At 54.5% G+C, this 26,924-nt stretch overlaps 10 protein-coding genes across 10 annotated transcripts; 5 read left to right on the top strand and 5 right to left on the bottom strand.

Moving 5' to 3' along the window:
* Positions 1–79: 79 nt before the first annotated feature.
* BU26DRAFT_608970 (uncharacterized protein) lies at positions 80–2,170 on the bottom strand (the record flags this gene model as incomplete). Its single annotated transcript, XM_033835887.1, has 7 exons — positions 80–431; positions 482–613; positions 670–1,334; positions 1,387–1,577; positions 1,635–1,678; positions 1,732–1,778; positions 1,831–2,170. 7 exons carry the CDS (start codon positions 2,168–2,170, stop codon positions 219–221), a joined length of 1,632 nt encoding a protein of 543 aa, XP_033678610.1. The 3' UTR covers positions 80–218.
* Positions 2,171–3,291: 1,121 nt separating this feature from the next.
* BU26DRAFT_492262 (arad-like aldolase/epimerase) lies at positions 3,292–4,844 on the top strand. Its single transcript, XM_033826110.1, has 3 exons — positions 3,292–3,730; positions 3,790–4,136; positions 4,192–4,844. The coding sequence occupies exons 1-3, from the start codon at positions 3,547–3,549 to the stop codon at positions 4,546–4,548; spliced, it is 888 nt and encodes a 295-aa protein (XP_033678609.1). The 5' UTR covers positions 3,292–3,546; the 3' UTR covers positions 4,549–4,844.
* Positions 4,845–4,846: 2 nt separating this feature from the next.
* Positions 4,847–7,772, top strand: BU26DRAFT_523207 (uncharacterized protein). Its single transcript, XM_033829987.1, has 2 exons — positions 4,847–5,252; positions 5,341–7,772. The coding sequence occupies exons 1-2, from the start codon at positions 5,218–5,220 to the stop codon at positions 7,517–7,519; spliced, it is 2,214 nt and encodes a 737-aa protein (XP_033678608.1). The 5' UTR covers positions 4,847–5,217; the 3' UTR covers positions 7,520–7,772.
* Positions 7,773–7,990: 218 nt separating this feature from the next.
* Positions 7,991–9,034, bottom strand: BU26DRAFT_569530 (uncharacterized protein; the record flags this gene model as incomplete). The annotated part of the gene is made up of 5 exons (XM_033833899.1): positions 7,991–8,037; positions 8,093–8,131; positions 8,210–8,485; positions 8,554–8,641; positions 8,690–9,034. 5 exons carry the CDS (start codon positions 9,032–9,034, stop codon positions 7,991–7,993), a joined length of 795 nt encoding a protein of 264 aa, XP_033678607.1.
* Positions 9,035–12,910: 3,876 nt separating this feature from the next.
* On the bottom strand, positions 12,911–14,628 carry BU26DRAFT_523204 (DUF887-domain-containing protein). The gene is made up of 2 exons (XM_033829986.1): positions 13,795–14,628; positions 12,911–13,728 (listed from the first exon to the last, which is right to left on the bottom strand). Exons 1-2 carry the CDS (start codon positions 14,275–14,277, stop codon positions 13,042–13,044), a joined length of 1,170 nt encoding a protein of 389 aa, XP_033678606.1. The 5' UTR covers positions 14,278–14,628; the 3' UTR covers positions 12,911–13,041.
* Positions 14,629–14,644: 16 nt separating this feature from the next.
* Positions 14,645–16,518, bottom strand: BU26DRAFT_523203 (uncharacterized protein). Its single transcript, XM_033829985.1, has one exon. The coding sequence runs from the start codon at positions 16,345–16,347 to the stop codon at positions 14,992–14,994; it is 1,356 nt and encodes a 451-aa protein (XP_033678605.1). The 5' UTR covers positions 16,348–16,518; the 3' UTR covers positions 14,645–14,991.
* Positions 16,519–18,398, top strand: BU26DRAFT_523202 (seryl-tRNA synthetase). Its single transcript, XM_033829984.1, has one exon. It carries the CDS (start codon positions 16,722–16,724, stop codon positions 18,285–18,287), a length of 1,566 nt encoding a protein of 521 aa, XP_033678604.1. The 5' UTR covers positions 16,519–16,721; the 3' UTR covers positions 18,288–18,398.
* Positions 18,399–18,748: 350 nt separating this feature from the next.
* On the top strand, positions 18,749–20,668 carry BU26DRAFT_105606 (uncharacterized protein). The gene is made up of 2 exons (XM_033819322.1): positions 18,749–19,399; positions 19,450–20,668. The coding sequence occupies exons 1-2, from the start codon at positions 18,965–18,967 to the stop codon at positions 20,476–20,478; spliced, it is 1,464 nt and encodes a 487-aa protein (XP_033678603.1). The 5' UTR covers positions 18,749–18,964; the 3' UTR covers positions 20,479–20,668.
* A 1,560-nt stretch (positions 20,669–22,228) lies between these two features.
* Positions 22,229–22,970, top strand: BU26DRAFT_569524 (uncharacterized protein; the record flags this gene model as incomplete). Its single annotated transcript, XM_033833898.1, has 4 exons — positions 22,229–22,253; positions 22,309–22,377; positions 22,430–22,516; positions 22,570–22,970. The coding sequence occupies 4 exons, from the start codon at positions 22,229–22,231 to the stop codon at positions 22,968–22,970; spliced, it is 582 nt and encodes a 193-aa protein (XP_033678602.1).
* A 1,459-nt stretch (positions 22,971–24,429) lies between these two features.
* On the bottom strand, positions 24,430–26,490 carry BU26DRAFT_533935 (alpha/beta-hydrolase; the record flags this gene model as incomplete). The annotated part of the gene is made up of 1 exon (XM_033831188.1): positions 24,430–26,490. One exon carries the CDS (start codon positions 26,488–26,490, stop codon positions 24,430–24,432), a length of 2,061 nt encoding a protein of 686 aa, XP_033678601.1.
* Positions 26,491–26,924: the final 434 nt, after the last annotated feature.

The raw sequence follows: 26,924 nt of genomic DNA, 5'->3' as shown, positions 1-26,924 counted from the left end.
TCCCGCACGCGCAAAGAAGCACGGACCGAGTCACACGTCTTCGATGGACTGTGGCCGCGCACATGTAGGCTGTACATTCGATGCATTTTGCGGCCTGAGCTTGTGACTAGATTTCACTACGCATCCATCATCCTGGAGCCCTTCAGCTCCCTAAACATTGTCTCCCCATACCGTTGATGATGAGGGGTAGGAAAGAAGACGGATGGAAGAGGAAGGCATCATACGGGACTCTCGTTCTTCGCTCGATCTTTCTTCCGCCCCAAGAGCATGCTGATGCGTCCCGAAAGCTTAGCCAAGGCGACTCTGTTGTACCACAACATTATTGTGATCACGTTCAACGTAAGACATAATCCCAGCAAAGGCCAGAAGAGCGCATTGACAGACGGGCGTCCATCCGTGCTAATATCGAACACCTCACTGGAGAATATACCCTGGAGAGCGTGTCAGCTAGAGAGACCCAAAGGCGGTGAAGCAAACATACACCGACAAAGGTCCCGGGAAGAAAGATCATGGTCAGGATAGTGATCGCGTTCATTGATGAGCTGTCCTTCGCCATTTTGAACGCGATGTCTACGTTGGCTGCGCTATCCTGCTGTGTGACCATGTTGAAGACCTTTGTAATCACATCAGCACTAAAACCATGGATCCTGGGAGAACTAGAAGACTCACGAAGTTCATCGCCGTATCCTTCCGCGCCTTGTAACTGATGAGCCAGTCCTTCTGACACTTCATAGACTCCAACGTATACCGCAGAGCATCCTCCGTCGATCGGAACGCATGTGTCTTGGACGCCTTCCCTTGTATGTCCGACAGCCGCATATATGCATTCAGCATTTTCTGGCAAAGCTTGAGCGACATGTCCGCATTCGCGATGCCCGTGTCCGCCGTCTGAGACACCAAATGCAGCTCCTTGGTAATGTTTTCGAGCATTGCACGGTTCCTCATCGTGTTCTCCAGTGGTGTAGTATCCATCACATCCTTGGTAAGCTCGGAGTAGTCGTTCACTTTCCTGATCTGGAGCATCAGTTTTTCGCGGACTGACCTAACGAACTCTTGCGATTGAGAGAAGGCTAATCCGGAGATAATCGCGTGAAGCGCAAATGGGCTCTCAGTAACCTCTCTCAGGATGCTGGCATGTTCAATCGAGGTCATTCTCGGCTGTATGAGTGTCTGCTTGATGGATGCCACCCAGTCTTCGCTTCTTGACGAAGAGACTAGGTACGTCGTGAGTTTCCTGCTCGGATTGTAGTGGAGATGCACCGAGCAGGGCGAACGGTGCTTCGTCTTGTCATAGCGAGATGTTTGGGCCCACCGGGGATGTTGGCAGTAGAATTCTAGGCAGTGTGAGATGGTGCTCGGATGCTATGAGAGCGAGGGGTCACATACCATATGAAGCGCAGACTCCTCCGTCTGACTGCTCGCTCGGGAATGCGGACCAGTAGTCCGGAAAGCCCAGTATGCGAGGCAGGAACATGCTGTGGATGCCGAATTTGTCAAACATAGAGAGGGCTGTTTTGTGAGACACGCTTGCTTGATTACCATACATCGCCTTATCATGATGTTCGAGGAATATCATGCTGGGACTACGTAAGCCAAAAACTAGCCTTCAATAACAAAACGCCATGAGGACTTACAACGCGAGGAACTTCGGCTTGCCGCAAGGGCATCGAAGGATAGTCTAGGTGGAATTCTCAATCTCCTCAGATCTTTATATCAAGCTGGAACACGTACCTGAACTGCCGCTTCAATCTGATCATCATTTTGATCTTCCACCCAACCTGGTTACTAAGTAAGCCGGAGCGCTATCATCACGTCGGACGGGCATGCTACTCCACCCTTGACAACAGACTCTCACCACATCGATGCGAGATTCGGGCGCAAAATTTGCGTCATTCTCAAGAATCTCCTTCGTTATTAATGATGAAGTCGGTAGCAATCTTAGCGCCCCAATGCTGTGAAGGTCGTCTCGGCCAACTAGGGCAGCCTTGCCGGCAGGGGCCTGGCTACTTTGCCCAGGAAGATGGAGCTCTTTCAGCTCGACAGAAGACAGGGACGTCGGCGAAACTGCAGTTGTAGTACTGCTAAAGCCCGTAGAGTGCTTTCGAAGCGTCGGCCGTTCTGACGACTGACTCGAAGGTCGAGCCAAAGTGGGGTTGTGGGAGGAGGCCATCGTTTACGACCGTGCGTTCCCTAGGAAAACGTCTACGTGAGATCATTAGCAAGGCGGAAGTCGACAATAGCCATGGAATATAGGCAGCAATCCCATATCAGTCTCCGCGGGTTCCATGAAGCCATGTCCCTTGGCAGCCAATGGCAGTAGAGATGTGATGGGGCTGCAGCTCAGCCGCACGATAACAACGCGTTCATGCGTCATTCTCATAGGCCCCCAAGCGAGCTGGTGTAATTCAGGCGTTCCAATTATCAGGAGATATCTTGAACGTATCCATTCTTGGTAACGACCTCCGCGCAGTATCCTTGAACCGGATTTGCGCGCCACGTGAGTAGGCTGAAGTCTGGATAGTCCTGGGACCGTCAACGGAACCTCGGAATGCAAAAAGAGCGCATCTCATGCTGCACGTTGGAATGCCTCGTGCGGGGTTGGTTCATGGTCGTCAAGCTTGATGAAGCAGTCCTTCTAATATGGTCACATAGCACAGGCCAGCCAAAGGCCCAACATCTGGAGCAAGGAGACAAACATCGACGGAAATCTCGATGCGCGATTTGTGTTGGATTGAAGACAGCGAGAGGTATTATAAGCATTGAAGAGTGAGAGCTACGTCGAGAAGGGATGAGCTTGACTAGGAGATGTGCCAAGCATGCTTAGTCATCCGCTGCGTCTGAGACATTGAACTTGCCGCACAGGTAAGATTACTTGATAGCTAACTATATTTGCTATTGTACGCACCTGCAAAGGGCTCTAGGCTGGATATTACGTACGTCGTCATGTTATTGTACGCACCGCGAAGGCCTCCAAGCTGGCTATTACGTCGTCAAATCCGGAGAATTTCACACCTTGAGAGTCGACCTAGGTAGGCCCTCATCTACTTGCCGCGTCTTCATCCACACCCACGAGCCTAATGCAGGGTAGAATCACGGCAGCCTAGCATACCCATTCCATACCTCCTTGCGGGAAGCTTGGTATCTTTGTAAAAGTGCGAGATGATGGACGTACTTCGCCTCGCGGAACCCGTTCCGGAGTGCGTTCCGTTCCCGATTCCATCCCGACGGCGACCCCGCCCCCGCAGTGGTTCGTCCAATGCCGGCAAAGTCACCAGCTGTTGAGGCGGAAGCCTCGGATTTCAGCTAGCGACGTCACACGGCATCTCGCAACCCTGTTCCTAATCGATTATCCGTCTTACTGTGGGGTAGGGCGCGGTGTCATTGCTTGTTCCCGAGGCAGCTAACTCCTACAAAAGGTGTTGCTGACGCTTCACGAATCGGTGTGCTCAAGTCAGATCCCTCTTTCCTTTCTTCTCCGGTCTCGTCAGCCGTCATTCTTCTGGTCCCAAGTCTTTTCTTTTGTTCTCAAGGAAAAGGAAGTCCACAATGCCGCCACCTTCAGCAATCGAGCCGCACCAGAATGGCGATGCGTCCAAACCTTCCGATGTTGCGCCTCACGAGCCCGGCTTGAGCGAGGCCGAGGCCAAGGTTAAGATGCCCAGCTTTCCAGGTCCCCCGAAATTCGATGATGCGTACAAGGAGCGAGCGTATCTAAAGGGCAGATTAGCAGGTGAGGAGAGCGCGCATGATATCGTAAATCACTCAGCCAAAGCACTGACGCCAGCGCAGCCGCTTTCAGGATATTCGGCAAATATGGCTTCGACGAGGGGGTCGCTGGGCACATTACTATGCGAGATCCCGTCGATCCCAACACCTTTTGGGTCAACCCGTTCGGCGTTGCATTCAGCATGATCAAGGCTTCAGACCTCATCCTCGTCAACGAAGAAGGCCAGGTCATCGACGGCGGCCCGGTCCGTTTGCTTAACAGCGCCGCGTACATGATCCACTCCGCCATCCACCAGGCGCGCCCAGATGTCAATGCGGCCGCGCATTCGCACAGTATTTATGGCCGCTCTTTCTGCGCTCTTGGCCGGAAGCTGGACACCATTACGCAGGACTCGTGCTCGTTCCACAACGTAAGCCTTCGCCACAAGCACATGGACCCAAGCAGAATTCTTACAGGCCGGGCAGGATCACGTCCTTTACTCCTCCTTCAATGGCATCGTGCTCGCAGAGGAAGAAGGCAAGAACATCGCCAAAGCGCTCGGCAACAGCAAGGCCGCACTTCTCCAGAACCACGGCCTACTCACCGTTGGCGGCACGATTGAAGAGGCGGTGTTTTGGTTTGTTTCCTTGGAAAAGTGTTGCCATGCGCAGCTCATGGCCGATGCTGCGGCTGCTGGACGAGGAGGCGAGACGGTTAAGATTGGAGACGAAGAAGCCACATTCACGTACAATACCGTAGGGACGCCGAGGGCGGGGTGGTTTTCTGCGAAGCCATTATTTGACGTCATTCACAAGGAGACGAGTGGGGAGTATCTAGAGTAAGGAGGTAGCGGATGGACGTATGCATAAGGGTGGACATTGTCAGTCATTTCAAGGAGTTGAGGGATTTTATTGCAGCAATCGGGGTTGTCCACGGCAGTCCTCGCTGAAGATTCAAAACTTCAGGGTGCTGACTTTGGAAATTCATACACCCCCAACGACGTGAAGTAGCCCCCGATATTGTAGAAGAGACGTAGACTACGCGATCACATGCCAAATAAGCGCCCGGCGGCTATACCTAGGTAGACCATTTTCATCATGCAGAGCTTAGCTCGCTCGCCCCACCATCACGCCCCAGCCTCGTAAACTCCGATCGCGGACCACTACGCTATCGGCGTGAATTACTTTTTCTCACCACGTGCGAGCCAGATGCCGTGAGGCAAGCATTTGCATCATGCTTGTCGTGCTTCTCCGGAGGTAATTGCGGGCGGCGTACAAGGCGATGACCCTGCGTGCGGAAGTGGGACCCATGACATAGCTTTTCCGCCGCCTGTGCACGTCGACTGTCCAACACGCCTCGCGACCTCTGACTTTTCACCCGGCCGATGGGAGAGAATTGCAGCCAAGGAGTTCTTCGACACTTCTCGCCGGACCAGCCCCGCATCGCATGCGTCTGTAGCACGCCCGCAAGCCGCCGCTGCCCGGAAGGCGCCGCCGCCTGCAGCCTCCGCAATGGCAAAAGGGCCGGACGTGGTCATTATCGCGCGGTGCGTCCTGACCTCCGCCGAGCCTACCAAGCCTCTATCTTCTCCCTCATCCTGTTCGCTGTAGCTAATTTTCGTGCGACATCCACAGGCATGGCGCCCGCCTCGACGCCGCCGACAAGCAATGGCACCTCACCTCGCCAACACCCTACGATCCGCCGCTCACATACGGCGGCTGGTCACAAGGCAAGGCCCTCGGGCTTCGCATAGCTGCGCTGCTCCACGCACGCGAGAACGAGCGGGCGGACGAGGCGAAGAACGGCCCGAATGCGGATCTGGCGCATCTCGAGTTCAGCGCGCTGGACAAGGAGAAGGCGGCGAAGGGAGAGGGCGTGCCGAAGAGGAAGAGGAAGCATAAGGTTGTCATACATTCGAGCCCGTATCTGAGGTGTGTTCAGACGAGCACGGCGATCGCGGCGGGCATCTCGCAGTTCCAGGCGCCGAAGGATGCGGGCGCGATGAGTTTGAGGGTGCCACAGCCCCCCAAGGAGAGGAATGGCCTGTTGGGTACGAGTCCGTTGGCAAGGTCTCCGCGTTCGAGGTCGCCGGCGGTGCAGCCTGTGCCGGTCCTGGAGCCAGCTGCGGATCCGAATCTGGAGGTGTTCCCGAAGCCACAGACCGGACCGGAGAAGATACTGTTACGCATTGATGCCTTCCTAGGAGAGTGGCTCTCGCCGGACTACTTCGAGGATATTACCCCGCCGCCGAACTCGACGATGATGGTTGCCGGCGCCAAAGCGGACCTTCTGCGGCGAGTAGACTACGTAGAGGTCCAGCCGAGCGCGCACAACGTCAAGGGCCACTTCCCGGGCGGCTGGGTGAAGAGCAATGCCTCGTCTTCTCCCAACAGCCGGAAAGGTAGCGAGGATGGGACGTTTCCGACCATGGGAAGCTTGGGCCAGGTGCTACCGCTGCGCGAGCGATCGAGCAGTCAAGGGAGCGTTTTCCGGCAGCGGTCGAGATCGAGAGAGACAGGCGCCCCTTCACTGTCAACCGCACACAAGGCCCCCGCGCACATATACGACCCGCCGATACCGTCATACGCTGTCTCTACTTCGGATCCGATACCCAGAGGATACGTTTCGCACGCGCGAGACGCCTGCATTGACGTCGATTTCCAATGGGACAGCATGCGTGCGCCGCAGGACTGGGGCGATGGCGGCGAGTTCGGCGACGAGTGGAGCACCATGCACAAGCGCTTCCGCAGGGGACTCGCTGGCATGATGAAGTGGTATAGAGAGCATGGGTCGATGCCGCCCAAAGACCAGTTCCCGGGTTTTACGTTTAAGGAGCGGCCTACTGCAGCTCTTCACCACCACGCTCAAACAGACCCCGGCCCAATGGCAGACCCGGAAATGGAAGACGATGAGGAGCTGGTTCTGATACTGGTCACACATGGCGCGGGCTGCAATGCGCTGCTCGGTGCTATCTCGAACCAGCCTGTGCTCATCGATGTTGGGCTTGCTGCACTCTCGATGGCTGTTCGGAGAGAGGAACCGCGCCGACCGTCCGCTTCTACTATATACCAGCGACGGCCGTCAGTTGTAGATCCGGGCATGGCTGACACGTACGAGATGAAAATGCTCGCCTCGCTCGACCACCTTCGGCCCGGCGTGGACCCATCAAAACCACCGCAGCCGCAATCCCCAGCTGTTGCGGCAAGCCCATCGCTCGAATATCGACGGCGCTTCGGAGCAGGATCCGGCGGCACGAACACCCCAAACAGCCTTATCGATTCGCCCTTCTCGCTCGGAGAACCATATCGAAGTGGGTTGAACAGCTCGCTGGGCAGCATGAGACGCAGCTCTACATCTGGGTCAAGCTCGCGGCTTCTTGGCGGCTCCGCATCCCCAATGACCTCCACAGGGCTCTGGTCGAGCCTCCGCGCGCCGTCCTTGGATAATAGCAGCGATGGGCGACGAAGCCCCGGTGCGGATATGGTGCTGAATTTTCAGCACCAGCAACCTAAGTCCACCTCGAACCCAACCCCCGCAGTGACCAGCGCTCCCGATACAGAGGCGACTTCAAAGCCAGCAAGTACCCTATTGAATGGCAATGAGGAGATAGAAAAAGAGGATAGTGTGGCGCCGTTGCGGAGTACTATGGGCTCTTCATTGGCGAGAGCAGGGAGTTTGAGCAGCAGTCAGGGTCTCTGGGCACCGAAGCCGCAGGCTAGCGGAAATGGGCTTTGGGGGCCACCGCGATGGGAAGAAGTGTTTGAGCATGGGAGGGGCTCGAAGAGGAGGTGGACGGTTACCGAGAGAGACTGAGAGGTTTATACTCTTTCTTGTTCTATTAGCGGTTCATGTTTGCATAATGCAACACTTTTCTCACTGCATGGCGGGCATTACGAGCACAGAGCGAAGGAGAAGGTATTCCTTTTCCCAGTTAGGCGTAAAAGTAAAGCCCTGAGACGGCGACGAACGAGGAGTTATAGACCGATGGAAGGGTGTCTGTGGGTGTAATATTGATGGCGTCATGCATCTCTGCTCATGAGTAGGAGGTAATAATAAAAGTACTAGCTGTCTCTGACGTGGTCTTCGGCTTTACCTAGTTGGATCAGCATCACAGCGCGACCACCGAGAACAAGACGCGCGGGGACATGTTGTAGAGCAATTGTTGTATGTGACCTCCTGATGTGCTTCAGGACGCTATGCTCTGTCAAGTCGAGCAGTACATGGGAAGCCGCACCGCCTCTAGCTAGGCGCGGTAGCTCATCACCGACATATACCGAGCTAGGATCAGTCGTCAATAGGCAGGACTTTTCGGATACCCTGAGCGATTTGTTCTGCACACCGTTAGCCATCATCCACTAATCAAACCGCCTTCTAGCGAGAACTCACCCTCCAAATACGGTATAACATGGCCGTAATCCTTGCAGACTGTACCGCAATCAGCATTCCTTTTACCTCCTGTTCCAAAACTGCGATCGGCGGTATGCGTGAGTGAGTGTTACATACCATGATGTCCATTCCAACTCCCATCTCCCGGCCCATTATCATCTGCATCAGTTTGCTCATGCGGTTCCATGGCTAGGTCGGCTGAGCACATTATGCCCTGGCGGAGATAGTCGACACAGTGCAGGTAGTGAGTGTGATAGTCGCTCGGAAGCGATTGCGCCACGTTACCGACGAGAGAAGCGTATATGCGGGCCATCATGAAGACGCAGTGTAGTTGGTGTGTCATGGAGGTGATGAAGAAGGTTTCGGATGTTACATGGCCCCATCCTGTCCCCGCTGTTGATCTAGTCAGCTTCTGAGTTTCTTTATGCCAAGGGAGGCGGAACAAGGGAAGGGAAATGTACCCGGCATCATAGTGTTCCACTTCGCGAGCAGCGCATCGGAGAAGAACTCAGAGGTATTCGTAGGCACGAAGTCTGGATCCGCGTCGAACTTGACGATTTTCGTGGGAACTGAGACTCATATCGGTAGTTATCTCACATAGTATTGGACACACTCCGGCCCAGCGCCCGTAAAATCGCCGCCATCTTGAATCCCGCCGCTCGCATTCTCAGTCCAAAAACGGCGCATCAGCAGCAAGGACAACGCAATGTTGACCAGGAGGAGGAACGTGTCGATGAGCCAGCGATAGTGCCGAAAGCGTGCTACGTAGGTCCTAATCCTTGAATGCTTCTTGGTGTCGCCATCTGCTGAGCGCCATTTCTTTTCGTCGCCTGGGACGGATTCCACGTCCACCTCGGTGCTAGAGAGTAGTTCTTCTGTGTCGGAGTCCTCCGCTATGCGTGGGAGAGTTTGGTATTTTGTGGAAGGTTGTTTATAAGGCATTCTGGCTTAATCGATGCTTGGAGGAGGTAAGAGATCCGGCTGTAGAGATGGGATGTTAGAAAGGATCTTGAGAAGGGAAGAAAGAAGGCACAGTTGCGTGAGCTCCAAGTGCAGTGCGAACCCCAGCGCCTGGCGCCATCCGTCGCCTATCCTGTTTGATTCTACTGTTAAGTCGGCCATCTGAAGCAGCATTTTACATCGCGATACGGAAAGGTCGGTGGTGATGGGTTTCCGCCTCATCTAGGACTTTCAGTCTTGGCGAGTTATGCCTGTATCGGTAAGTCATAGCCACAGACTAGACCATGTGATTGGCTCGCCCAGATCGAACGCGTCCTCGGGCAAGGCGTGAAGAGTTGGGATGTAACAGGCATCGAGAAGAGTTCCAAGAGCCTGAGGCGGATCAAACAGGTGCGGAATTTTGGAACTGCTGTTGTACGCACCTGCGAAGGCCTCCAGGATGGCTGTTACTTCGGAACTGCTGTGGTAGGGAGGAGACGGGAAGCAGGTAAGCTGAGCCGACCATTTCAGAGCAGAGCGAACGAAGTCCTAGACCCCGCAGCCGCGGCTGCGGGGCCTAAAGCATGGCCCCTGCACTAAGGATGACACGCTCAATCAAAGAGAAGCTACCATTTTTTTGGGAATATTTTGCTCTCGAACTCGCCAAGGATTAGCGAAGAGAAGACGGCAGGCCCTTGCGGCGGGGAATTCTCCGGCTATACGAGGTGGGTAACAGCTACCCTGGAGGCCTTCGTGGGTGCGTACAACGAGACGTATATTTCGCTGAGCCAACCTGGAATCTTAATTATACGGCGAGACCGCACCTGGGCAAGAGGCAGATGCAATCTTATCGGCTCCGAAGTTAAGGGCGACCCGTACAGATAATAACAAGCTCATACAGCCGACTATACACATCATTGTATCCACCTGTGAAGGCCTCCAGGCTGGCTTTTACGTGCGTCAAAAGTAAAAAAAAAGGAAAAAAGAAAAGACACGCCAAGCAACCTACGCTCGCCATACTCGAACGCACCACATTTCTTAACTGCATCCATAGGACTCCACAAGACCTGTGGACAATCCATCCGCTTGGGCGAGTTTCGAGAGCAAAATATTCCCAAAAAAATGGTAGCTTCTCTTTGATTGAGCGTGTCATCCTTAGTGCAGGGGCCATGCTAATCTTCTCTCTATACTCGAACGCACCACATTTCTTAACTGCACCTATAAGACTCCACAAGACCTGTGGACAATCCATCCGCTTGGGCGGTCGGCGGAGAAGGGGTGGCCGTAGCCGGTGCGTTTTCGACGCGCTTTGAAATATTTACGTTCATTTTGATCTGCTACGCGGTAATTAGCACTCTGGTGAGAGCAAAGCAAGATTTGCAAGAGCTGAAGAAAGGCTTGGGGCTACAGTCGACAGTAATACAGACAGGAAAAGAGACGGATAACGCAAGGTACTAATGCCCGACAGAGTGCCAAGCTTTAATTCTGTACTTGGCTAGTCGCTTACGCCAAAAAAAATGCTTTTGAATATTGCCATACTCGAACCCAAGACCACCACTCGGCCACCCAAAAAGCAAAATAAATCTCTAAAAAAAAATGGTAGCTTCTCTTTCTGTACTCTGTTAGCATTCATCCATTTGTTAGGGAGGGGGGAACTTGCGATTGAGCGTGTCATCCTTAGTGCAGGGGCCATGCTAATCTTCTCTCTGTGTCTGGTCAGCGTACATTTGTTGAAGGCGAAAGGGAACTCACGTATCGTTTCAAATTGACCAAATGCCCGAAGGCGAAGGAAATTGAAATAGAATAATATATATACATAATTATGATCTATTCACTCTGGGCCGCGACGATTTCCAGGTTGCGGGATGTCGGACTCGAACGCGCCACGCCTCCGCTTGTTGGACGTGGCTAAGCGAGTCAAATTTTCTGGGCCCGTGCGCAATAACGGAACACCAAACTTGATAGGGCCGCGCACTTCGCCCTGGGTTAGTTAGCGGGCCAACGCTAGGAAAATGTGCGCGACGTACGAGGCGACGCAAAGCTTCAGGAGTCACAATAATATAGTTCCTGTACATCTGCTCCAGGGAGCCTTTCCTCTGCGCATCTCTCTCCGTCCCTTAGTGACCTAAAGCGACCAAAGGGGGAGCTGGACCTCGCCCGGCAAGCAAGTTCGTGGACCACATCTATCCCACCACCACCGTCACTCGTGCATCCTCTACCATCCTCAGTGCGTTGCTTAATATCCTCATCTCCCTTCCCACTCCGGAATGCATCCCCCCCCCCTTCAGCCGCCTTATCAACTCAATCCAATCACCGCCTATGGACCGACCTTGATCTTTGCGACGGGTTCCGTTTAGTGGGCCTGGGACGGTTTCGCCATCCTGAGCTAAAGCTTTGTGGGCTGTGGATCGGGATGTGACGCACACCAGGCTGCTTGAATACGTGAGTAGCTCTTTAGAGAATACTGTTGCGTTCCCAGCAGATCTAGAGAGTGGAGACAGGCGTGGAAGTGGTATTGGGCTCGGGAGTGCGAGGCCAAAGGCCAAGGCGATTCGATGCATCTATCGTGGCCATTGAAGAATTGGGCGTGGTGGCAAGTTCGCTTTGGCCGGTTGGAAAGCGAGTGCAGGTGATGATGAGCGGCTGGAGAGCGATCATGTGTGAGATGACCTTCGCGATTTGGCCGGACGAGACCTCTCAGGCCATACCCGCCTGGTCCGGTCTCTTTCTGGGAGCGGATACAGCATCACTTGATGGGCTGGAGGAGGATAGGGTCTTTTCGTAGTCCTGCTCCCAGTACAGCCTGTCCATGGCTGGCTGAAATCATTGAATTGACCTAGCTCTTTAAGAGCTATGCAAGTATTCTACAATTTTCCTGCAGGGCAGATAAAGGGAAACTACGCGAAGTAATAAAAAAACTCCCTCTTTTTTACCTTTGTTCTTTAAATTTAAAACTGTAGATTAAGGAAGTAGGTTACTACCCTTTATTAGATGTTAATCCTATATGTCCTTACCTTTTAAAGAAGTATCCTTATTTAACGAAGAGATTTCTCTGCAGCAATAAACGCGAAGTTAAGTAAGAGGAGCAGGATTTGAACCTACGCTTGCTGCGGCGACGGCGAACCGTCAAGCAAGCCCCAGGTGCAGCCGCCAACCGCCTATACCATCCTCCCGCCTGTCCATGGGCGATCGGGCATAGCTGGTTGGTAACAACGAAGAGTCTCATGGAGGTATCAAAGCCCTGTAAGCACATGTAGTAGCACTGGCGCAGAGCGTTAGAATGGGTCAGAGGAGTAGATCGGGTACCACAGAGACCATTAGATCCAGGCTGTGGGAGACCGCTCCTTCCTCGCAGGGAGCCATGCATCATCTCAAGGGGGTGAACGTCTCGGGACACAGTTTTAAGGCCCGATTTGGATTGATCAATGAAGGTATTGCCGGACCATCGAGCGCCAGCTTTAGTCCGCAACTGCATCCATGATCTGATTGTACTTGGTAGGTTTCGTGATAGATGTTACTAACACTCGTGGGAGGGCGACGCTCCTTCCAAAGCTGTTGATCCGCTCTTGCGTCCACTGCTCCTTCCCAGTTTGCAAACCCCACATGGCAGAGAAACCTTAATTTAACCTAAGATCATACTTCCTCGCCGCTCTCCAGTGCAAGCGTCGGCTTTTCTTTGCCACTTAGAAGCGCATTCGCCAGCTCGAAGTGCTTCAGCCGAGCATGATGACTCGACACTGTCCCGCTCCATCTTGTTGCTCACCCTTACCTGGAGTTTAATTGGACTAGTTATTAATAGTGAGAAGATCGAATGTATGCATCTCTCGGTGACACATATGACCACGATGATGGCCCATCGTTCCAGCGGGTTTGAGCACTGATTGTTCTACGGAGAACGAGACTTCTGTATCATTAGAAAAGTATATAGGCAAGGCTCTAAACGCGAACAGACATCCCTTAACCCATTAATCCAACAAACACGCCATCACACGCAAACCAAGAACGACGCCTTATGCAGCTCGCGCCGTATGCTGTGCCGCCTTCCCCGTCCGACTCCTAACTTCTAACCTCTCCGCCTCCAGATGCGTCCCCGTGGCGCTCAGCTTGACTGCGCCAATATAGTCAGTCTCAGCTCCCGCGGGTACGTACGGCGTACCCGGCATACTAGGGGGCGGCGTATCAACGTCAATACCCTCAACAAGAACCTGCTCTTTCTCGGACTCTTTGACCTCGGGCTTCCGCGTGCCGTATGGCGGATCGAACCGCTTACGGATCGTTTCTATCATCTTGCCGAACCAGAACCAGTTCAGTCCGTTCAGCGTTATGTTGGACGCGAGATAGCAGCCTGCGAGCCACAACGGGACAGTCCTATCTCCGGCGAACTCCATGATTTCGCTTGTTGGGATGAGGTTGTCGGGGACTACGGTGCCGTTGCCGAGTTTACCGAGTTCGGGATCGTGTAGCATGAGCTCGCCAGCCGTCATTGCGCGGTAGACATCGTAGAAGACGCGGACGGACTGGTAAGTGCCCCACATAAGGCGGCAGGAGAAGAATGTGAGGAGAAGGAGGATGCCATTGTAGAGCTGCACTTTGGAGCCCGTCATGTTCAGTTTGTCGCAAAACCAGTGAATGTTGAGAAAAGGCGAGGAGAGCTCGTAGAGGATGAAGGTCGGCGCATAGAAGTTTACAAACGGTCTCTGTACTGCATGTTAGCATCCCCATACTCCGGCCTTCTCTTACAGGGAAGTCGATAGGGAACTTACGAAGCCCAACGAGAAGACGAACAGCGCCGAGACAGCATGCGCCAGCATGCCTAGCCCAAAGATCCCAATATTCTGCAACGTAATCACCAAATCCCAGACAAAGTATCCCCCGGCAAAGGCCTGAATTAAACCGCCCGCCCCCGTATACCCATGCACCTTTGCAAGCCAATTCATCTCCCTCCTCTCATCATCCTTCCACATAACCCACAGCGCCAGTATGCAAATCAGCGTGCTCTGCACAAACGACACAATGTGCACATCCCAGTTGAGTTTCGTGCGCGCATTGAGGCTCGAGTATATCCGCGGGAAGAAGAGGCGCGAGAAAGTGGGCGCGATGTACACGTTGGTCGCGGAATACAGCAGGAAGGCGAAGAGGACTTCGTGGATGTGGAGAGGGAGGGTCTTGAGCGAGAGGTAGTCGGCGATGGGTTCGACGTATTTTGCTAGCGCTTCTGACCGCGGGAGAGGGAATGGGTCGTGCATTGTGACGGCGGACTTGCGGGGTGGACGGGAGGGCCGACGCAAGGGGTAGCTCTTGTGGGGAGCGTCAGAGGTCGCACGATCGATTTGGATAGCGGGAAATCGACCACGAGCGGAGGAAGCGTCGGTGGTGAAGGAACGGGGACTCCGGGGACGTTTATGAGTGCAGCGGCGGCGCCCAGAGCCTAGGCAGACGGAGGTTGAGGGTCAGCTCCGCAGGTCAGCCTCCGCGTGGTGTCTTGTGCCCGAGCGACTTACCCCAACAAAGGCGCGAAGGCGCCTAACAAGGGGCGGACGTCACTTTGGGATACCTTTAGCGAGGTAGCGCACGCCTCATGTGCACGCGTATAGTTGACGTGGATTCACTCGAGTCACTTTCTCCATTGGGGCGCGCACTGGACCACGTCATTTCTAGCTTGGTTCCAGACAATTATGTGCACCGCCACATCGTTGAGGCGTCATGCAGGGTGCTGCAAGCCGCAAGTCCGATATCCTTTCCCGTCCCCGAGAGTATCCCCTTGTGGAAACGTCTGTTTCCCGAGAAAGTCTCCGCGGTGCAGATTGAGGAGACGGAGGTAATCATACAAAGTATAGTTACGTTCCAAAGTACAAGGAAGATGGCGACCTGCAAACTCCAGCACCAGCTTGCGATCTACGTTCAAATCTCAAAGAAAGGGGGTATCGCTAGATAAAGACGTAACAGAAAAACCAATACAGCTACGAATCAAGAGCATTAAAATCAATGTAACGGTTGAGCCAGCATTTCCGGCACATGTCGTCCCTCAAGCGCTCGGCATATTTTTCAAGAAACAGAGCTCCCACGAACGAGGTCCGCTCGATTCGATCAAGAAGCGAGTAAAAGTCCTGCAATGTCTTATAACTGGTAATGCATTCCTTGTTGGGGGAGGATGGCAGATTTGAGGGCCATCCAGCGTGTATGTCCCTGGGGAAGTTCGCGGAAGTTCGCTGTGATGAGGGAGCCGCGTTGGTAGGGGAGGGAGGTAGATTTTCATTGTTGATTCGCCTTGTAAAGGATGACGGCGGAGTGGGTATGCCAAAGGCAATCGCGTTCGTTGGATGCTTGGACACGCGGTTCGGTGACACCGTGAGGTCGATTTCGTCGATATTGGGAGTACTTGTGCGGGGATGATTTCCATTGTCCAGCTGGAGCGGCCGGCGCACGTCTGAGGGTTTCTCCTGAGAGACCTTATCGGATACCGAAATTTCCTGTACGTCCAGCATCTTCTGCAGATCCATCTGTAGGCCGATCCACAAAGACCACGATACTTCCGTAATGTTGTCTGACGTGAAAATGAGATTCAGTGCCTGCACCATCTCGTACTCATTCTTGTAAGGATAAAACTTGTTTTGTTGACTGTGCTTTCCGCCCGGCACCTGTTCGGGATCCTCCACAAACGGTTCCAGGATCCCAAGCTCGTAGTTGACTTCCCAATTCAATTCCTCATTCTGATCTTTCTTTGGCCCCGATCCCAACCCCTCTTCCCAGGTCAATCGTTCGGCGACTAGGAATAGCTTGCGGTTATGGGGAGTAGGTTTTCTTTCCGCGCGACAGACCGGGCAACGGAAAGGCAAGGGAGGATAAACATTGGGACGGGTGTGAAGCTTGTGCCACGAATCAAAAGGCATAAGGCCTAGTGGGTAAGGGAGCCAGTGGAAGTCCTGACAAACTCTGCTGTCCGGATGCGGCGCGTGCATAATCCTGGCTTTGTACACGACTGGCTGAGCCGAATGTGAACCATGCTGTGCTTGGCTCTGGCCCTGGCCGACATGTAGATCTGGTTGATGCTGTAGCCTTGGGGATGCTCCTTGGGTGGTTGTTCTGTGCGGAGTGGAAAGATGTGGTTGGGCTATTTGCCCTGCAGCCGATCTTTGGCCGAACCTCGGTGTTGTTGAAGAGGCTTGGGTCGGTATCCTGGGGGAACTGGTGCAAACAGACCGTCTATGTAAGGGCACTGGTGGTGATAGGCGCGAGTAATCGGTTCTGGACACCTTTGACGTCGCGTGATCTGTCCAGAGAGGATCCGCCGGTCTTTTGCGGGGTTTGGGAGCCATAGCGTGCTGAGGATAATGCTAGATGGGAGTCGGTGCAATGAGAGAGGGTTCCAAAACAACGTATTAAATTCAATTCACGAGGATTCGCTGTTCGCCGCCAGCCCGTCCATGGATCGCAGATGAGGCATGAGATGGGAGCAAGCGTGACGCGACGCGGTCGAGTCTGGACCGAGGGACAGGGGTATCGTCTTAGCGCGGAGCTTCCGTCTTGCTTCCGAAAGATGACCTGAGGTGCTTTATTCCACCCGTGGACCTCTATCTCCCTCCGTCCGTCGCACCGCATAAAGCACTCTGGTGAACACAGCAGCCTTACCGTGTCTCAATTGCCTTCCTCCACTATTTCCAGACTCACGGCCGCGGGGAAAAGCTCCGCCATGAAAGCCCTCAGGTGGTCCTTCCGAACTTGTCCCGCCTGTAAGACCCGACCGCCCCAATACCAGCAAACAGCCATTCAGACACGGTGCTCTACCCGCCGCGCGTACACCAGACCCGCGTTCGCACCCAAGCCTGCGATCGATATCAAACACATCCGGCAGAACCCCGGGCTCTACGAACAGAATTGCGTCGACCGCAACTACTCGGCACATAGAAAGGCGCCATGGCGAATCATCGAGCTCCACGAACAATGGCTTGCGCTTCAACACAGCGCCCGCCATCTGAGAGAACGGAGCAATCAGCTACGTGGAAGTCTTGCCAAAGCTGGATCAGGGAAATGGGAGGCTGGTGAGGAGCGCGGAGAGCATTGCAAAGAAGCGGTTCTCGACGAAGCGAGGGCTTTGAAGGCGGAGCTTGGTATCATAGAAGAAAAGGAGACACGATTGCAGGAAGAGATAGACAATCTGGCAGAGGCCCTACCGAACCTAAGCAGCACGCATACACCCGTCGGCACGGAGCCCGAAGTCATCGGATACATCAATGACCACCCCGAGCCAGAACCTTCCCTATCCGACCGAGTCTGGAGATCGCACGTACACATCGGCTCGGAGCTTGGGCTGCTGGATTTCGCAGGGGCTGGACAGACATCGGGCTGGGGATGGTACTTTCTCTTGAACGAGGCAGCGATGCTGGAGCAAGCTCTGATCCAGTATGCCCTTAGCGTGGCCAGAAAGCGAGGGTGGAGGGTAGTCTCTCCGCCTTCAATGGTGTATTCGCACATTTCTTCGGCATGCGGATTCCAGCCGAGAGACCAAAACGGAGAGCAGCAAGTGTACACTATCGAGCAAGCGGACAAGGACAAGGCGAAACCGCAATTAGCGCTCGCGGGGACGGCAGAGATTCCTCTTGCGGGCATGAAAGCGAACCAGACGTTTGAGGATGTAGAATTACCGCTCAAGACGGTGGGAGTGTCCAGATGTTATCGCGCGGAGGCCGGTGCGCGAGGGGTTGATACGAAGGGCCTGTACCGCGTACACGAGTTCACCAAGGTGGAGATGTTCGCCTGGACGCTACCGGATAACAACGAGCAGAATCATTTTACGACGCCGGCTAGCTCGAGCTCAGAGGCTATCTTCGACGAGATGCTGTCCATTCAGAAGGAGATATTGGGATCTCTCGGCCTCCACTGCCGCGTGCTGGAGATGCCAACGACGGATCTCGGAGCGAGCGCAACGCGGAAACGAGACGTTGAGGCATTCTTTCCATCTCGACGAGAGAAGCACGAGGGATGGGGCGAGGTCACGTCGACGTCGCTTTGCACGGATTACCAAAGCCGGCGTCTGCACACTAGGGTGCGTCTCGAGAAGGCGGGAGGGAAGCTAGATTTCCCGTATACCTTGAACGGCACGGCTCTTGCTGTTCCGAGAGTACTGGCGGCGATGCTGGAGAATCAGTGGAACGAAAAAGACTACACTGTGACAATACCAGAGGTGTTGCGGCCGTTTATGGACGGGTTGGAGAAAATCCAGCGGCACAAGGTGCATGGCCTGACTCAAAGCTACTAGGGGCGCGCTTGTGCACACAGCATTTTGGGCTCTCTTTGTTTATGAGAAGGAGCAGCTGTATTTAATGTTCTCTTCGCCAATTAGTTGTATATACCTGAGCTTCGTCGAGCCCTCTTCCCTCTTCGCGACGGGCGAACACCACACGTCCACATGCAGCTCCGCCAAAATCTCTGCCAATCGCGTGGCCACGCCTCGGTCGACGGGCGAGGCTGAATGCAGGCTTGGCTCGGATATCAGCGGTCATTCGCCGCCGAAAGCTGCATGCCTCCAAGCGCAGACGGGCTGCATGCGAGGCAAGGCGGTCGCCACAGCCACTGCGCTTCTCCCGCTGCGCAGCTCTTGAAACCTTGAAACGCTCGTCACCAACTGCACGAGACGAGACCGCAAGACCCCGGAGACGAGCTGCTAATCGATAAAGCGGGCTCGCGTTTAGCCAGCCCAGCCAGCCCAGCAAGCCGCCGCCGACTGAGGCGGGGCGAGACGGCGGGCCAGACGGCGGGCCTCGCGCTGCAGACTGACAGACCAGCCTCCAACCGTCCCCCCCCCGACAGCTGCATCCCGACCCTGCCCTGCATCGCGCCGTGCGAACAACACAACACGCAGCCACGCTGGTTTCGACGCGCCCCTCTCCGCCCTCGACGTGCCTCCGACACCACGCTTCAGTTCAAGAGCTGCGCATGGTTTCCTACCCGGACTCGCAGGGCGCAGAGCGCTCGCTCGCCATCCGCCGCCCGCCCTCGGTCGCGTCCCATTCCTCCCGCGCCTCTACCGTCCGAAGACATCGCCCGCACCGGTCGCATTTTGGCGCTTCGTCGTTCCAGCCGCAGAACGAGTTCCCCGTCTTTACACACACGGGCGATGTCGACATCGCAATCGCGAACGGGAGGAAAGAGCAGCGCTATCTGCTTCACAAGCTGATTCTCACCCAGTGCTCGGGCTTCTTCGAGGCGGGGTTGAGCGACGAGTGGGCGAATGCGGGAGAGGCGAGCAGCGCGCCGAATGCGAATCCCGCGGCGCTGGCAAGGATACCGGGCGCACCGCAGGAGAAGAAGAGGTGGAAGTATGAGCTGGACTGGGCGAAGGACGAAGAGATACCAATGCTGATCCAGAAGGTCCGTATACTATGCCCCCTACACACGATCGCGCGCTCACTAGGATGCAGAAAGGCCAGCCTACGTTATTTGGAGGCGACTCAACACCGCCGTCGCAGCCACCGCCGGCGCGCAACAAGCCTCCGCCTCCGCAGGCGGGCTTCTTCCGGAGCATGGCCAACTTCTCCTCCCTCCACGTGCCCGCCAGCCAGTCTGACCCCGACGATGACACCTTCCGAGACTACGATAACCTATTCCGAGTCTTCTACAACTACCCTCCGACGCTGGATCCTATAAACATCGCCAATGCCTACGTAGAGTGCAAGTCTCTCCTCCAGCTCGCGGATATGTACGATGCGCTCGAGGTCATTGGGCCGCGGGTAGACCACCATCTGCTGCGCTTCCAGGGCCGGTTATGGAAGCAGATCGCCAAGTACCCCCCGAGCTACCTCAAGCTAGGGTTTATGGCGCGAAGCAAAGCCATCTTCTCGGAGGCCATGGTACATGTGGTGGGACAGTGGCCGCAAGGGATCAATCAGCTCCGTGGTCAGATCTCGGAGTCCGTATTGGAACTGATAGAGGACAAGGTTGACGAGATGGACGAGCTGAAAGCAAAGATCGAGGTCAAGCTCTTCCGGTTAACGCTCACCACAAGCCGAGGCGAGCGCGTCACGCCATCGAACAACTGGCTGGAGTGGATGGCTATATCGCTCTTCAGACAATGGCTCGCAGAGAACACAACGCCGCCGCCCGCTCCAATATTAAAGTCGCCACGACAACCTTCGCGGAACGGAGAGAATGCGCCGCTTCCCGCTCCTCCACCTTTCAATACTGGTCGCATATTCCGGCTTCTTGGGCAAGGAGGCGGCAGCTACCTCGGCCACGACGAGTGCAAGCGCTTCCTCAAGCTGAATCCGGAGTATTATAACCGCGATAATCTAAAGCGCTTCGAAAGACGAATAGAAGAGATCAAGAACAAGGCGAAGGACACAGTGAAGCCATTGATGAGGAATTTCTTGGAGCTCGATCTGAGAGAAGGCGGGCTGCCGTATCTGACGTGCACGAGAATAGATCCGCAGGATTTCCCCTGGGAAGAGTAGGATATCGAAATTGCATCTATGGAAGAGGACGGCGTTTCATGATATTTGCTGCTCTTTGGCGCAGACCGGCTGGGGGATCTGGGCCTCGCATCTTTATGGTTGATTTTGGGCGCCTGATACCCTCTAGGATGATAGTGCTGTGTATATCGTTCATTTTGCACATTTCTGATTATGTAGTTCATGAGGTATTATGAGAGACGGGGTGAAAGAGCGGCAGTGGTAACTCGGAGAGATACGCTGGTCGTGCTCTTCGGTCGACATGGCCAATATCGATAATACTCAACTTCAACAGCTTCAAATCCCGCTCAAGGCTCGTGAAAGCGCATGCTCGTGCTAGCGTCGACCGTCGAGGAAAGTAGCGTCAGCCGAATGAGTGAGTGACCGATTTCACTCCTCCCCTACCCACCTAACCTACATATGCCGCTACTTCTACACCCTTCCAGCTCAAGCCAACAACCTCTCCGACTCAGTTCCTAAATGCCCGAGATCCACCACAACTGTCCTTCGTCACAACATCCCATTGCCGCCACTGCTCCCACCATGAGCTCGACCAACACGCACACAACCGCAACATCCCAAGCCTCCGCAGCCCCAGATATGCGTAAGTCACCCTCCCACTACATATCAAAGCGCCCCTATCTCCCCTCTCTCCTCTTTCCCGGCCCATACTAACGCACATCCCCAGACTCCAACACCGCGTGGGAAGAAGAGACAAAGGCAGCTCCTCTTTCCCTCGCCCTCCCCCTTCCGCCACGGACACCAACTTATTCAGACGCCACTTCCACTCCCGAGTCCATTTCCGCGTGGGAAAAGGAGCGTAAGGCGCGAGAGAGTGTGTGTCGGAGAGCTGCGTTCGCTGTTTGGGCGCGGGGGGTCGAGAGGCAGGTGGGTGGGATGAGGGCTATGAATGCGCGAACGAATCGGATTATTCATCAGGCTTTGAGGCGGTGTGGGTATCACGGAAGTATTGAGGATATGGTGAGGGGGAAGTAATGGGATGGCATGGGGGTATGGACATGGGGATAAATGTTGCGGTACACATGGAGTGCTGGGCTTTAGAAGGGGCGGATTGAAGGCTTTCGATATCCTGGGCGCAGGAGTTCGGGTTCTTGCGTAAGGAGCTGAATAGATCGGTCTCGCTTGCTTAATGGATTTGTTGAGATGTGTTGTTTGGTCGAGGTCCGGTTGCGGATAGCAATTGCTTGCAAGCTTTCTTTCGATTGGGGTGTCATAGTGCCCTGATTGAGGCCACCTAATTGAGGCTACTGCGAAGTTTAGAGGTAGCAATCGACGGATAGCAAAGACTCGAAAGTCAATCGCAATCAGGAAGCAGCAAGCCGCCACGGGTACAAGAAACCCTTCCAGATCTCATTTCGTGACTCCTCAGCGCCGACCGAGCAGCTATATGAGCTCTCTGTTTCCCTCCTCATCCGTAGTCGGTGACCTCGACCGAGAGGTGGAGGAGGGACGAGGGTGAACATCCTCAAGTTTATGTTACCTCGCACGATTCGGGCAACCTGCTCTGATGGATTCACCACCTTTCTCCCTCTGCCACCCCGCCCAGAGAACCCTACTGCGCTCGGACGACGCGCGGCGGCCGCGGTGAACGACGGTGTGAGAATCCTATATAAACCTCATCCCACCAACGATTTATAGCCTCTTTCTTGCTACAACCGCGAACTCAAAATATACCTCGACACCTATTATAGCCTCTTCCAACTCCCAGTGCTTCGAAACAACACTGGTAAAGATGACTGGCGGAAATCCTAGTACTGGTAAGCGCTCAGAGCCTGAATAGTTGACATTCATGAGATACTGACTAGCTTGAAGCTCCTAGTGCCGCCGAGCCCGCTGAGGGCCAAATGATGACTATGGAGGACCTCGTGCCTGGGGACGAGTGTAAGTTCTCTTCTCCACCAGCTGGATCCCGTCCCTAAATGACGCCTCGTAGGGAACGAAACCGGAGAGAGATACGAGGAGCCGGCACCTTTCGGTATCCAGTTGAATCTCCCGCCATCGCGCCCACGACCCGAGTCTCGTAAGTCACACTCTTCACAGCTCGCCCACCCAACCGTCACTAACAGGTCCCAGTCCCCGCGCGCCGGATAGAGCTCATCAGCGAGCAAAACAGAATCCAGCGCGAAGGCGAAAAGTTCCAGAAGGACACCAAGCGCATAAATTCGCGCCTCACCGCCGAGATCGCCGAAGCCAGGAAGTCACTCGAGAGTACCGACTCGTTGCTGGAGGGGAGAACCAGGATGGCCCGATACAGGACACCCGGCGAGTTGCGCGCTAAGATCGAGGAGTTGAAAGAAACCATCAGCGACAAGGAGCTAAATATCCAGATGCTGAAGGATTATAAGAGGCTCCGGGTCCCGCTGCTGGAGAAGGAGTGGACGGCAACTAGAGAGGAGATCTGGCGGCTTGAGAAAGAGATTGGCCAGCACGGCGCGGGACCTGTCGCTCCTCCGCCGGCTGTTGAGCCTCAGTAACAACTTTACGTGAACTGCTTGGAAGAGAGGTGTGACTGATAGTGGCGGTTGGTCTCCGTAGATAGAAGTATGGCTTTGGCGGATCTCGCGGCACTGCCGCTATATTAACACTTGCTCGGCATTGAATTTTTCAGATATACGTGACTTGCCATCTAGTTGCGTGTATCCTTGCCCGTTGAAGTTTACACATGAGCGGAAACCCCACTGACACACATCAGTCGGAAAAGAGGAAATGGCGAGACAGCCCGGCATGTTGGCCTTCTCCCCTGCAAGGGTTGTGTATTGCTCGATCGCAGAGGGCTACTTCGACCGATTATTTAGATTCACAGAGGCCAACAGTTAAGGCAATCAATGTGCCGCCGCATCTCGCAGATTAGCGAAAGAGAAACCGCTCCATGAATGGATTCAGAGCCTCATCGATCGATTATGAAAAGGTGTACGGATGCACTGCGCTGGAGGCTCGGTGCCCAGGGCGGGAGAAGTATACAGTTCGCATCGCGTGATCGGCCATGATGGAGGTTGATGATGAAGGGTGGTTGGAGTGAGGTCTCGATCCTCGCTGCCTCGGTGGGAGCCTTGAGATCCTATGGAGCTGATTAGTCATCTCGAGTCCGTGCCCACTACCTGGGCTCGCTGAAGAGTTCATGACTCATTTGCAACTCTTTTTCAAGTGTTTGGTCTCTCGAACCCTTGCTTCAGTCGCGGTCTCCGAATCTCCAGAGATGGCTGTGATCGAACCTAGGGAGGACCGTTTGCCGCACAGCGTAGCCCGTTCACACTCCATGGATGTGTACAGTTACGAAAAGATAGCATTCTCTTCAAACGAAAAAGCACAAACGAGGATTAATAATCGAATGAGTAACGGAGGGCGTGCAGTGTCAATGGCATACGTATTGAATGCTCTACAAACCGCCGGCTGTGAAGTCCGCAAACCGACCTGCCTAGTTAAAGCTTCAACACCTCTCGGCAGCGAACCTTCCCCTTGCCACTTCTTTCGTACGTACACCAAAATCGCCTGCGACCAACCTACTCGCGACCAACCGCACAACATGACCGACACATCAACCGACCAACTATCCCCCAAAGCCCTCAAAACCCTTTACGTCACCCTTGAAATAACATGCCTAACCGCCAAAATAGGCCTCGTCCGGGAGATCGAGAGAAGTGAGAGGGAGTTGCAAGCGTTGCAAAAGCCCGTTGACCTCAGGCAGTGGTTAAGAAATCTCCTACTGGGGAGGGAGGAGAGGGAGAGGAGGGAAGCAGAGCTGAAGAGCATGATTGAGCGGAAGAAGAAGCATATCGATGTGCTGGAGGAGACGCTGGAAGGGACTCATAGGATGCCCAGCAAGAGGCTGAGCGTGCGAAGGCTGAGCGACGGGAACGCTGTGAGTTCGAAGTAATCTTATCATTCTTGTGTGCACTGCTCATTTCTTAGGCAGAGCACTGAGTCCACCCACACTCACTTCCCACCGTTCAGATAGTAGTCCAAAGGGTACCCCAGCCAGCTACACTGCGCAACATCGACGAATCCACCTCTATACCCCGGCCAATCCAAATGTCTGACCTCTCCCCTCGTTCCACTGGCCTCTTCCCAATTGCCCGTTCTCCTCACCCCCTCAGCCACCTTATCGTACCCTCTCACTCTCAAATACTCCAGATCCGGATTTGGATCCCCGTTCTTTACGAAAGCTGCGAAGTAGCTGGACACCAGCTGCACGGAGTACAAGTCTGCCGGATCACGGATCGTCGACAGCGTGCCAAACACCCAGGGCATATCGGCGCCGTGGAAGCGGAAGTACGGGTTGTTAGGGTTGTTGTCTTTCGGTCCTCCGAGATTGTTAGGGTCGTAGCCGTTTATCGTGCGTTCGTAATATGCTTTTTCGAAGGCGCCGGTTTCGCTACCTGCGTAGACGGTGGCTTCGTCGACGCAGCGGAAAGTTTTGTCTGTTGCGACGCGCTGGGAGACATTGAATGAATCAAGGGTCATGTTGCCGGTATTATAGTAGGGAAAGAGGCCCGAATCAATGACTTTTTGCGCCCATGTCGAGTTGATGCCCAGAGCGGCTTGGAGGCCTTGGGGAAGGTTTGCTACCGGTGTCTTTGGGTATGTGGAGAATGACGCGCCGTCGTTGGCGGTGTTGCCGAAGATGACGGGGACGTGGGCCGTGCTTGCGTTGCGCTTCGAGACGATAAGTTGCTCGGTGTTGACATATTTGCCGTCTTGGACGACATATCGAGCAACGGTGGGGAAGCCGACAAGCTGTAGAGCGGGTACTTTCTCGAGGCAGGATATCTGAGCGGAGATGACGCTACTGTTGCAACCTGCCGAAGCGAATATCTGCTGCCCTGCTACGGCATAGGACTGGCTGATGGTGTAATAGCTTGAGTATGTCGTCCCGTAGTCGCCATTGAGGCCGAGTGTAACACCACCACCGAGGTTCGACATTGCAACACCACCTTGATATTTTCCAATCGCCTGTGGTGAGCCGAGGAGAGTCCGGACCGAGCCGGCACCAGCAGATTCGCCGATAATGGTAATTTGCTTTGGGTCGCCACCGAAGGATGCGATGTTTGCGATAGTCCATTCGAGAGCGACGATTTGGTCCGCAATACCGTAGTTCCCTTTGATATCCGTTCCAGGGATAGCCAGAAAGCCGAGGGTCGAAAGGCGGTAATTGATGTTGACCACAACGATATCTTCCTTGCTGGCCAAATTGCCGCCATCGGAGAGAGGGTCAGCACCGCTGCCGCCCGTGAAGCCGCCTCCATGGATCCAGAACATAACCGGGCGAAGATTCTTCTTTGAGTCAGCCTTAGGAATGTACGGCGTCTGGATGTTCAAGAAGAGACAATCCTCGCTTCCGGAGCCTCCTTGGGCGCATTGGGAACCATAAGCCGTCGCCTGGATAGTTTGGCCCCTCTTCGAGTAGAGTGAAGAGTACTTCCAGCGCTGAGGTGTGTCGGCATACGGAATGCCCAAGAACCGGAATGACTTTTGGTTCCGATAGCCGACGAAGGTGTTGCCTCCCGATGCCACTGAAACCTGGCTGCCATTGACGGGCCCGGCACTGGAGGAGCCATTATTTGCAGACTGTGTGCATAGGACGGGTAATTGTTGGTGAGAATGGGCGGATGCTGAAGCGAACCTGAGCTGGCCATCAACGGTCACGACCCCGTCATCAACGAAGAATCCGTTGCCGGCATTATAGTAGTCCGCGTAATTCTGGTAGGAGAGTGCGTTGATGAAGTCTGATTTGTGCTGCTGGAGGTTTGACTTGGGTAGAAGTTTCTCGTTCAATGAAGCGCAGGCAGCGGCGGCACCGGACTGTGGAACCGGATCAAGAACGAGAGCTCCGATATGGTACTTGTCGTCCGACTGGTTCAGGTTGTTCTGGTAGATGAGGGTCAAAGACGATTTGGCGTTCGAGACATCGACTGCAGCCCTTGATTCCAATGGCTTTGACTGCGTAAATGCGACGAAACCAGCCGCAATGGCCACGAAAGAAGTAAGGGCTATCATCCTCCAAGAAAGCAACGGAGGTGGAAAAGGGGCCCGGTGATGGGAATGAAATTTGGGAGACCCAGCGCTGGTTCGCGAATGTGATGGCATCCACATGGAATCTTTATAAATATATTGAGAGGCTCCGGTGACCCGGAATGGCGTTCATCGACCCCATGCAGCACTTATACGCTAGCCACCATTAGCAGTTAGAATAGAAGGATATCGGAAACAAGCATTCTAGATCGTGCTATTTCCCGGGGGCTCGTTCCCACTCATAGAGTAGATCATCTCTCGGCAGGGGCCAGCGTCCGGGGCTAGGACGGGATAGCTTCAATCTCGCTTGACTTTTGGGCCTTTCGCCAGGGATTCAAGTATATTTTTTGACCGTTGTGTCGCTTTTGCTGCAAGAGCAGATTATCTCCTGAGCAATGGGTGCTTCTCTTCTTAGTGCT

The sequence above is a fragment of the Trematosphaeria pertusa genome, assembly GCF_010094035.1.
Source record: "Trematosphaeria pertusa strain CBS 122368 unplaced genomic scaffold BU26scaffold_16, whole genome shotgun sequence".
In the NCBI taxonomy this organism is placed as follows: Eukaryota; Fungi; Ascomycota; class Dothideomycetes; order Pleosporales; family Trematosphaeriaceae; genus Trematosphaeria; species Trematosphaeria pertusa.
This window is presented reverse-complemented; position numbering and strand designations above follow the sequence as displayed.

Bases quoted from the DNA above. Each gene is read 5' to 3' on its own strand.
- BU26DRAFT_492262 (XM_033826110.1), top strand. From the start codon at position 3,547: ATGCCGCCACCTTCAGCAATCGAGCCGCACCAGAATGGCGATGCGTCC. The intron at 3,731-3,789 runs GTGAGGAGAGCG...ACGCCAGCGCAG, and splicing joins TCTAAAGGGCAGATTAGCAG to CCGCTTTCAGGATATTCGGC. The intron at 4,137-4,191 runs GTAAGCCTTCGC...CAGGCCGGGCAG, and splicing joins ACTCGTGCTCGTTCCACAAC to GATCACGTCCTTTACTCCTC.
- BU26DRAFT_523207 (XM_033829987.1), top strand. From the start codon at position 5,218: ATGGCAAAAGGGCCGGACGTGGTCATTATCGCGCG. The intron at 5,253-5,340 runs GTGCGTCCTGAC...CGACATCCACAG, and splicing joins GACGTGGTCATTATCGCGCG to GCATGGCGCCCGCCTCGACG.
- BU26DRAFT_523204 (XM_033829986.1), bottom strand. From the start codon at position 14,277: ATGCACGACCCATTCCCTCTCCCGCGGTCAGAAGCGCTAGCAAAATAC. The intron at 13,729-13,794 runs GTAAGTTCCCTA...CATGCAGTACAG, and splicing joins TCGTCTTCTCGTTGGGCTTC to AGACCGTTTGTAAACTTCTA.
- BU26DRAFT_523203 (XM_033829985.1), bottom strand. From the start codon at position 16,347: ATGGCTCCCAAACCCCGCAAAAGACCGGCGGATCCTCTCTGGACAGAT.
- BU26DRAFT_523202 (XM_033829984.1), top strand. From the start codon at position 16,722: ATGAAAGCCCTCAGGTGGTCCTTCCGAACTTGTCCCGCCTGTAAGACC.
- BU26DRAFT_105606 (XM_033819322.1), top strand. From the start codon at position 18,965: ATGGTTTCCTACCCGGACTCGCAGGGCGCAGAGCGCTCGCTCGCCATC. The intron at 19,400-19,449 runs GTCCGTATACTA...ACTAGGATGCAG, and splicing joins TACCAATGCTGATCCAGAAG to AAAGGCCAGCCTACGTTATT.